The 10,941-nt window shown below is 42.2% G+C and overlaps 1 protein-coding gene across 2 annotated transcripts in view; it reads left to right on the top strand.

Moving 5' to 3' along the window:
* LOC126395759 (tetraspanin-18-like) overlaps positions 1 to 10,941 on the top strand; it is a 67,421-nt gene that overhangs the window by 38,917 nt on the left and 17,563 nt on the right. For both annotated transcript variants that reach the window (XM_050053472.1, XM_050053480.1), the window contains exons 3-4: positions 6,993 to 7,088; positions 7,859 to 8,053. In XM_050053472.1, coding sequence (XP_049909429.1) covers positions 6,993 to 7,088; positions 7,859 to 8,053 — 291 coding nt within the window. The remainder of the gene's footprint in view (positions 1 to 6,992; positions 7,089 to 7,858; positions 8,054 to 10,941) is intronic.

Below are 10,941 nucleotides of genomic sequence, written 5' to 3' on the forward strand. Positions count from 1 at the left end.
AACAGACTAGAGTTAAAAATGGCTGCAACTCCCCCTCCTCGGCCGCTGCCTCGAGGAATGTGGGTATTATTATGACTGGGAGGAGTGGACTCATTAAGACTGACATATTCATCTTGACACAGCCAAGTTTCTGTGAGACTGAGTAAATCAATATGATTATCTGATATTAATTCGTTTACTAACACTGCTTTAGACGATAGAGACCTGATATTTAACAGTCCGCATTTATGACTGTTATAAATTTACTCAACAGCAGTGGTGACTCCAGGTGTCGCAGGTTTTCAGTGACATCCTGCTGCTTCTTTTCTCTTTGTAGTTTCACATTAGTGGGGCTGCTGCCTGGAAGTCAGAGGTTTGAATCCTCAGTCTGGTCAGTGTGCTGTGCAGTGAACTTCTGGGGATGTTTTGGTCCCCAGATTTTGCTACAGAGTGAGCGCTCTTGATTTTCATGCTACTCTTTGGTACAGACAGCTGCAGACCTGATGCAGCAGCACAGAGGAGGAGAAACTCTCCACCGTAAAGCTCTGAGATAACTTTAACTTCTATAAAGAGGGAGGAGTAGAATTAAAACTTTCACATGTCCAGAGCTTCACTCCAATGTTAAACTGAGCTTCTTTGTTCTTAAATTGAGCAGGAATCAGCAGTGATGAGATCTCCAGTCATTGTTTTGGAAAAGTAACGTTAGCCTGAACACTTCACAGATACACAGCTAACACTTGGGCCACAGGCGGCTCAGCTGCTGCTCAGCGACGGAACGTCAGAGTCTTGCTGCTCGCCTGTTTTTTCCCGTGTGACGCGTCTTCAGCAACAAACAGGCAGTGACGATGATCTTTTGATGATCATATTGACATCGTACCAGCTTTCACTACAGTTTCATGTTTATATCTTTCAGACATGAAAAAATATAAGTATTTATTTTTTACTCAACACTTCCTGCTGTTTCAAAATAAAAGCCCCTGACAACATTTCTGTTGACTGAATTCCCTCATTTGTTAACACAAGGCTTTTTATTGTGAAATATTTACAGGACCATGTTGCAGTGGTTTGTACAGTTCCATAAATTTGTGGAGCAACAACACTGTCAGTGTTTGAAGTCGTTTCAGTGTTCTAGTGTAGACGGAGATATTTTGTAAGACGAGATTGTGTGGACAAATTATTTTTTTAAACAGAGGGGAAAAATCCAGGGACCTGTAGACAGCCTGAATCTCTCACAGAGCCTCTTTAATCGCACCATTTAGAAATATTTAGTGTGACGCCCCTCCCAATGTCTTTGAGAATGTTTCAGCCAGTCTCATCAGGCAGCTGGCTGACTCGTTACCTTGATTAGGCTCACCTGGGCTTCCAAGCTATAAAAGCTGCCTAATCTGTTCACTTGGTTTCTCCCTTCCTTTCAGCTGACATCCACTGAGCATCTTTGGTTTTGGTTTGCACCTTCAACACCTCCACAGAACACCTGACACTCACCCATGCATGGCTTTCATGACTGACTTTGCTGATCTACACACTCCATTGATTATTAAGTTAATTTTAGTTTAATAAATTTGGCATGTTTTAAGTAAGTCTTTTGTGTGGACTCCCTTCTTGCTACATACTCTGAGCCAGTTTGTGACAAATGGGGGCTCGTCCAATCCATTTGGTAAGGCTAAATCTTTCCTTAGTGTTACACATTAGGCTTGATTTGTTATATATGATCAATCTGGTTTGTGACGTGTTTGTGAATGCTAAAATGAGTATAAGCACCTTGAGTAGTACAGTTTAAAGTGTTTTGGTATTAGCATTGTGATTGAGACTTTTGGGAGTATCACACAAGGATTTTTGTTTTAGTTCTTTGTGTGGTTCATTTTTGTGGATGTTGGAAGGGAGCAGCATTTGTTTCCCCCTTTCTTTGATTGCAAACCAATGTGTTTGGAAAATTGAAAAACAAAAGTACTGGTGCATGTAACTGGTGAATACAGCCACATTAGTTTGAAGAGCCACGCACCCCTCTGTAGGCTGAAGTGGTTGATCTCAACAGGAGATCAACCAGTTTGTTGTTTTCACTTAGTGTGGCGGAGAATGTGGTTGAAGACATTGTCTTGGGAGCATTTCCCTGGTTTCCTGAGGGTCGCCAGTTTCTGGTTGCCTTTTGGGTTCCGGTGGAACCAGTGCATAAGTACCCACCACCAGTATCTGTCCGAAGACTAGGTTTGAGATTAATTAGCTGTGACCAGTTAGAGCTGGGGAGCCTGAGCTCTGTGGTGATTATTTGGTTTCACCATTGCACATGTTCCTGTACACACTTGTTTTTGTGGGTTTGTAATCTTAAATTGTGGCCAGTGTTGCTGAATAAATGTCCTCTGTCTGGTCTTGATGGTAAGTTGCACTATCAACTGTTTGAGCCTGGCATGCTGCAAGATGGCTAGGCATGTGGTAGAATTTGACTTGGTTGGTAAACAGTGGCAGTGAGTAAATGGTTGATTAAATTTGTTGTTCGTATCTGCAAGTTGGTAGCTTGGCCTGCTAATTTTGGTGATTAAGTGCTACAGCTCATGCTTTGTTTGGTTTTGCATGTGAGCTTTGTTGTATCATGGTTTTCTCTCTGTGTGCGTCTTGGGGCGACTTGGTTGGCTAGTGAGCCTTTTGTTTAGAGGAACCTTTGGGTATGCTACTTTGGTTTAGCGCTTATGTAATACCAGTTCAGTGTGCTTTGAGAAGCTGTAATTCTGAAAATGGGCAGAGCATCCTGACCTGTGCTTTGTGTGGTTGTAGGCCACCTTGTAAGAATGTGATGAACTTTGGTGCTCATTCTGAGAGCAACATTTTGATGTGTACTTGGGGTTGGGGGTTTAGCCATCTCCTGCTGACTCTACCTCACTGCTTTGTACCCACATTACTGAATTCCTGCAAGATACAAATCTGCATTCTGAGGTGGGTATTGTTCCATCGAGTCCTACATGTTTTCTATAAGTCTTTGTAACTAGCTATTGGTTCTGTTGTGAGCCTTTTCCCATGCAAGAGCTTCTGATACCAGTAGATTTCTCATTCTTAAATTGCTCCCCTGGATCCAAGGTTGCTGGGTGAGGGATTGGATCTGGTAAGATAGCTGGTGGATGGAGATTTAGGTCACTGTTTATATGGAAGTAAGTTTGTGATGGCTAGTCCAGTGTAAAGGGACACTTGGTAAAATACAAGTCAAAAGTGGAAATGTTATTTCTCATGTCGAATTCTTTCAAACTTTGTATGTTTTGTGTTCCAGATGTCAAGGTGGAACCTTGGTCTTAAGAGGGGGGGTGTGATGCCCCTCCCAATGTCTTTGAGAACGTTTCAGCCAGTCTCATCAGGCAGCTGGCTGACACGGGAGGGTCGTTACCATGATTAGGCTCACCTGGGCTTCCAAGCTATAAAAGCTGCGTAATCTGTTCACTTGGTTTCTCCCTTTTCAGCTGACATCCACTGAGCATCTTTGGTTTTGGTTTGCACCTTCAACACCTCCACAGAACACCTGACACTGACACTCACCCATGCATGGCTTTCATGACTGACTTTGCTGATCTACACACTCCATTGATTATTAAGTTAATTTTAGTTTAATAAATTCGGCTTGTTTTAAGTAAATCTTTTGTGTGGACTCCCTTCTTGCTACATACTCTGAGCCAGTTTGTGACATTAGTCACTTATTTCTACATTTGAATGTGAGCTTTTCATTTGATTAATAAACAGAAAGTAAAGATAAAGTTAACACCGGTGACAGCATGGACATTTTTCTTTTTTTTTTTTTTTATCCTTGTATGACCACGTGTCTCTCACTGGTTCTCAAGACTTCAATATAAGCTGTAACCAGGAGACGTGTCCCGCTGAGGAGAAAATTACAGGCTTCTTCACACGTCGTCGTATGTTTCCACTCGCAGAGTCCATCAGTCTCAGAGGGCATTGTGTATGAAGTAGTTTATATGATGATCTATGAACAGTTTTTCCTTCTGTAACAGCTGTTTGAACTTTAATTGTAATAATGTAATGAGAGTTGTAGTAATTTAATGATGATTAACTAAATGATGAGTTGTAATTGTGACAGCTGCTTGTTTTTTGTTGGTTTAATCAAGACGTCTGTTTCTGTCCTCGTCTTTGTCATCACAGCGGCAGGCTGTGATTGCACTAAATGTGACTGTAATCATGATTTTTCTCTGTGACATCGTTTCAGTGCTTCTTGTTATTTTGACAGCTCTTCATGTGTTGTTTGTTTTTGTCCTTCTTTGTTCATGTCATCATCACAGATCGCTCTGTGAGATTGTAATTCTTGTGTAATTGTGATTCACAAAGATGTGCTAATAAGTCTGAGTGCATGTGCAGACAAATTCCCAACACGCCACACATGCCCTTATTTTATTAACCCTGACCTCACCCAAAGAGGCAGCAATTACCCAGAGTGCACCAGCAGTCACAAACCTGTGTTTAATTGCAGTGAGAGCAGAGCGCTCGCCATTTTCCTCCATTAAAGTAAAAGCTCCACAGCGAGTGCTCAGATTAGCAGTAAACACACATTTACACAGCCGAAGCTCAGAACAGTCTGACAAAGAGCAGGATGGTAAATAAACTGGAATTACTGGTGTTAACTGGTCCACGCTGTGACGACGGAGCATCAGAGAACAGCTGTTGGTTTTAATCTCAGAGACCTGAAAACAACCACAAAATAACTCCGTCTGACAAAATTCACCTTCTGAACTGAAGTGGTCGCATTTCTGTTGATGCAGCTTATGTCAAGATTATTTTTAAATTGCACATTAAAAAGAGAGATCATACTAAATGTTCCAAAAGTTACAAAATCTGATTACAGACAAAATGTCTGACACAAAGACTGGGTGAATGTGGACGGAGCTAGAAAAACAAAAACAGATATTTCTTTTGGTTTTATTCAACAAGTCCTCCAGAAATGTGTCGCCTCTCTCAGCAGGACATCATCTGTCTGTTTAAACCAGTTACAACTCACTGTTGAAAAATAAGGGAACAACCTAACGGGGTAAATTTCAACATGGACTTTTTAAGTGGTTACACAGGGTCCATCTTTTCGTGCTTCCGGATAAGACTATGTACTGGAGTTTACCAGCCTGTCGCTCATGCTGCATTTGAAGATATTACCAGCACGGCCCTTCTCGGCTTTCAATGTCCGACAGTCCACCACCAACGTTTTCACCACGTCTCGTCAACGAAAAACAAACAGATTTCGTCCTAGTTTTTATGATCAAGATCTATTTGTAGCTCGTCATCGTCTCGTTTTCATCATGGAAAAAAGGTCATTGACGAAAGACTTTTGTTAAAGTTTTCATCACCAAAATTAACAATATTAATTACTGTCCTGATCACTGGGTCTGTGATGGATATGTGGTTAACATCAGCAGTGATGGAGAAATTTAAAAAACGATCACCAACATTAAAACCAAATCATCAAACCAAAGGAGTCATCATGTTTAATAGAATCCAGCCTCCTTTAACATGATGATTCCCAAACAGTCATCATGATTAATTGTTGAGTTATTAAACTGAGCTGCTCGCCGTCCCCTCTGATGTGACAGGTGGCTCCATGTTAGTTTTAACTGGTAAACACCATCAGGGACCATAAGTGCACAGTTGGTCCTCTTCACACCCCCACTGATGGCCCCTCTTACACCAACATGTCGTCCTCAGCAGCAGCCAGCGTCCCCTCATGTGTCAAACGATCCCACGAGGACAGGCTGTCAGTGTCACGTCCTCACAACTGACAAAAACTGTTATTGACGATGTGTCATCGCACTTTCCTCCGTCCTGCTTCGTGTCGTTGCTCATATCAAGACACCAAATATATTCATAGAGTCCTCTGGTGCTGCACTCTGTGAAAATGTTACACCACATGATTTTTACATTTATGATACAAGATGATTCATATTGATGTAAAGTCTCAGTGAGTCAGTTTCATGTTGGCATTGAGAAAATTTCACCCTCCTTTGGTCTCAACAGAACTTAAAAAAAAAATATATAAAAAATGTATAACTGAATCCTGCTGAACTCTAAAAGCATCAATATTTTAGATCTGGATATTAGTAGAGCTGCAACTAGTGATTATTTTCATTCTGAGGACTGTTTTTGCTTCAATAAATAATCTGTTGGTCTAAAAATTGTCAGAAAATCATGAAAAAGTGTTCACCACAAAACATCACAGCCCAAGTAAACATGTTTTATAGCTTGTTTTTTCTGGCCAACAGTCCAGAACACAAAGATTTTGAATTTACGATATAAAACAGAAGAAAGCCAAAAATATTTTTGACTTTTTTACTTGAAAAGTGACGATTAATCGATAATTAAAATAGCTGACAATTGATTTTGTGGTTTTCTGGCCTGTTGGCAGCTGGCATGTCTGAGCAAGTGAAGTTAGCGATTGTTAGCAGTTTGCTTCTCCGCAGAGGCCTGGGAAAATTGCGCATTTAACCCTTTGAAACCTGGAGCGACGTCACTTTTCTTGCACTGCTTTCAGATGCCTTTCACATGTATTTAAACCTTTGAACCCTGAATAAATTGGTGCAAGTGGCGGATTATTTGACAGAGGGGGAGGACTTACAGGATGAAGAGGAGGGGGCCGAGAACTGAACCTTGGGGAACACCTTGGATGAGGGGAGCAGTGGGGGATTCACAGTTGTTATGCTGATGAACTGATATCTGATATCTATATATCTATCTATATCTATCTATCTATCTATCTATCTATATATATCTATATCTATATCTATCTATCTATATATATATATATATATATATACGCCACGGTTATTTTTTTGTCTGTCGACTAATTGATTAACTGATCATTGATTAATTGTTTCAGCTCTGATATTCTGAATATTTGTATTTTACTGTGAAAACTGAGCAACTTTGTAACAAAATTTTTCTTTGGTATAATAAAACAACGTCTTATCTGCGGGGTGAGTCACTGTTTCAGTGTGACTAACGTGTGTGTGTGTGTGTGTGTGTGTGTGTGTGTGTGTTTTCAGGGGCAGGGGGAGGTTTCAGCTCGAGGTTCAGCCATGGAGGGGGACTGCCTCAGCTGTATGAAGTACCTCATGTTCATCTTCAACTTCTTCATCTTTGTGAGTTCACACAACTTTTTCTTCTTCTGTGCTTTTACATGAGACTATAAATCAGTGGTTCCCAACTGGTGGGTCGCGCTCCAAAAGTGGGTCACAGGTTCACTCTGAATGGACCGCAAGTGACTCGAGAATATGTCAAGTTTGTAAATAACACACTTTATTTTTAATACAGTGAATTACCAGCACAGAGCTTTTATTTTGAAGTGCTGTTTCCTGCTGTAGAGTAAATGACCAATGGAAAGCTACTTGACAGAGACAGTAAACTAACTCAAGGACATGACTAAACGCAAGTATGACGCTGAAAATATTAAACTGTGTGGACCTCAAACTAATGACTGAGGAGAAATCTGGACCCTGTGGCTGCACCAGTTGGGAGCCACTGATCTAAATAATCCAGATGTTTCCAGATGTCATTTAACACAGTATGAAAGATGAATGACCATGTTGCAATTTTGTTAAGGTTTTTTTTCTGTTTTAAAAAATTCTGCTGCAGAACATGTTTCAATAAAGGGTCATATATAACATTAGGTGGAAATATATATATTTACAATGTTATGTCAAAATATGAATTATAAGCTTCATGGAATAATTTAACACATTTTGAAACAGAGCAGAGATACGAAGCTGCTGCAGGTCCTCTTGGCAGCAAATAAGAAATCAGTCACAAGAGAATGGCTGAGCCCAGCACAGACTACTGTGGAAGATTGGTATGGAATAAATTTATGATGTAGAAATCCTTCTGACTGAATAATTAACCCCCTCTCTCCCAGCTGGGCGGCTCCTTCCTGCTGGGTGTTGGCGTTTGGGTGCTGGTGGACCCGATGGGCTTCAGGGAGATCGTGGCAGCCAACCCCCTTCTGTTCACCGGGGTCTACGTCATCCTGGCCATGGGCAGCATGCTGTTCCTGCTGGGCTTCCTGGGCTGCTGCGGAGCCATCAGGGAGAACAAATGTCTCCTGCTCTTTGTGAGTCTGCTCCAGTTTCATCTGTCACTGATGCACTGATCAGAGCCATGTACTGGTTTTACTGGTTCAGATAGAAACACAATGATGTGTGATCGTCGTATCTCTGCGTTACACCAAAGTACTTTTCAAAGATTTCACTGTTGAAGACAAATTTCTAATGTCACAATGACATCATGAAAGAGAAAGACAGGGTGAGGAGCTCAGACATCCAGAGGGAGCTCGGAGTAGAGCCAAGGCTCCTTTGCAAGGGGTCAGTTGAGGTGGTTCAACATCTGATCAGGATCCTCCTGGGCACCTCCTGTTAGAGGTGTTCCAGGCACGTCCAGCTGGTAGGAGGCCCCGGGGCAGACCCAGAACACACTGGAGGGATTATATATCTCACCTCGGGGTCCTCCAGGAGGAGCTGGACAGTGTTGCTGAGGAGAGGGACGTCTGGAGTCCGAGCTGTCTTCAGTAGGTCTTTTTCTCATCTTGATGTTCTGACAAATCAGACATGTTTAATATTATTGTGCGTTTTCAGTCTCGGCTCATGCAAATACTGAAGTTCAGTGATGTGAACATTGTCAGCAACAGTTGCGCTCTCTGCAGCACCAAACAGGAAGCAGTAAACTGTACAGACAGTAAACATGGAGGGGACACAGGGAAGAATGTGAACAAGTCTCGCTTCTCTTGTTCTGTGGTAAAAGAGGAGAGACTGGTGGAGCTGCTGAGTGAAAAGACTCTGTATAATTCAGCGTGTATCTGACCCACCAACCAGCTCTTATTTTACTGAGAAATCTTAGAGGCCGTACACATGCTGCGTCTTTAACCGCCTGGAAAGTGCGAGGTAAGGCGCTGGGTGCTACTCTTGTACCAGCTTTCAAGAGCACAGCAGCAGGTTGCATCTGAGGTTGCCAAGCAACCTCAACAAGCACCGTATCACAGCCTGTTCACATGAAATCCTGAGTGCAGAGCTGATCTTCTGTTTGTGTGTCGGCCTGTGTGTCTGTGGGACAGATGTGACGCTCTGACAGCTCTGCACTAACATGATCAACTTCTCCTCCATATTGATCACACACTGATATTTACTGAAGAAGGAAAGATATCTGTCTGCTGTGATTGCTTGGTCCTCGTCACATGACATGCAGTTAGGGATGGGAATTGATAGGATTTTATTGATATCAATGCCATTATCGATTCTGCTTATCGATCCGATTCTTTATCGATTCCTCCTGTGAATTAATGATATCACCTCCTGTTGTTTGTAACCCAAGACATCTGCTTTCAGAACGTTTTATTATGAACCTTAAAGCCATGGTCTAGTTTAGAAAGACGATGAGAAAGATTTGAAAAAAAGCATCCCCAGCCTGAGTGTGTCAACACCACGCAGCTAGCCCAGCATATTATAACAACAAATAGCGTGCAAATCTACTCAGCTGCCCTCATCTTACCATCCTTGGTGTTCCCATGAAATCCGACAACAGGAGCGGAGATGCGCCGAAGCTCCACAGTGAGCTAGCAGCTCCAGGGAGGCTAACAACAGCGTGAAGTGAAGCCACGGCTTTGACCGCTTCTGTCTCTCCGCCATTACGTCTTCTTTGTTGTTGAACGGGCTGCTGGCTGACGAGCATAGATTCGGCGTAATGAAAAGAATCGATAAGGGAATCGTTAAGCATAAAGGCTAATGATGTCGATGAATTGGACCAGTTGGAACCGGTTCTTAACAGGAACCGGTTCTCGATTCCCATCCCTACATGCAGTGCACGCTGCCGCCTTCCAAAAATTGAACTCTGGAAGTGTTCTGAATCACATACTTTTTATTTTTACTTTTAGTATTTACTGCAGCGGCCCTGTTACATGCAGTATGCACACACTCAGGACATACTACTGTCACGCCCTGAACTTTGACCCTCCAGCTTTTATATCTGTTACTTTGGAGATAAAACAAACGCCACTTACCAAATTCACCAGAGGCAGAGATCAACCCTCAGAGCTCTGCTGATGTTACTTTGTGATGTGGGTAGTTGTTTGTAATATTTATGATTATCTTGTTCTAATCAGTTACTTTAACGTGCTGTGATCCGTCACTGTGACCTCTGACAGCTGTCAATCAGCTGTCAAACTGTCATCTGTTTGCAGCTCAGTCAATGTGACGTATCGTCCTCTGTGCAGAGGATTGTGGGTCAGAACAGCCAGAGAAGCATGCTGGCTTTCATACTGCAGAATCTGACCTGATATAGTAGAACATCCTGGTATTTTTGGCAAACTGCATTTGACATATTGTGTATGAGGACATACTAAATCTTTGTCTGGCGTGCTGTATAGTCTGGTAGTATGAGGACTGGAACACACCGTGTGTTTGTCTCAGGATGTAGCCATCGCACCCTGAGAAATAGATGCTCTGGAACGCGTGTGCGTGGCTCTGGTGTTGCTCTGGCGTCTGAGCGCGCCTGCCACACATCTACATTGGAGACAATGAATTTGGGGGAGCAAAAAACGCAGCATGTGTGTTGCCCCTTCATTTTTGAAACAGTTCTCCTCCCACTAAAAGAACTCAGCTAACCATCGGAGGCTGGAAGAGTCAAGGTGACAAATCTAAAGTTGACACAGATACAGTTTATCTTTATGGATTATAGTGATGCTGAACTGACAAGAACACTGTCGACATACGAGGCTTTTTATCTTGTGTTTCTAGAGTGATGTGTCTTTGTGGAGTTTGGTGTAATATTTTCCACCAGGTGCAAGATGGGAAATCTTCTCAAAAGAAATCTAGTTGTAGTTTTTAAAGTAATGACTCTGTGAGATTCTCAGTCCTTTAAATCTCAGTGTGTGAAGAAAAACTCAGCCTGTCTTTAAACGTCAGAGGCTGTCGGACTCGAGTTTTTTTAAGTCTTGCAGTGTGTGGTGTG

Source organism: Epinephelus moara, chromosome 1, assembly GCF_006386435.1.
Source record: "Epinephelus moara isolate mb chromosome 1, YSFRI_EMoa_1.0, whole genome shotgun sequence".
Taxonomy (NCBI): domain Eukaryota; kingdom Metazoa; phylum Chordata; class Actinopteri; order Perciformes; family Serranidae; genus Epinephelus; species Epinephelus moara.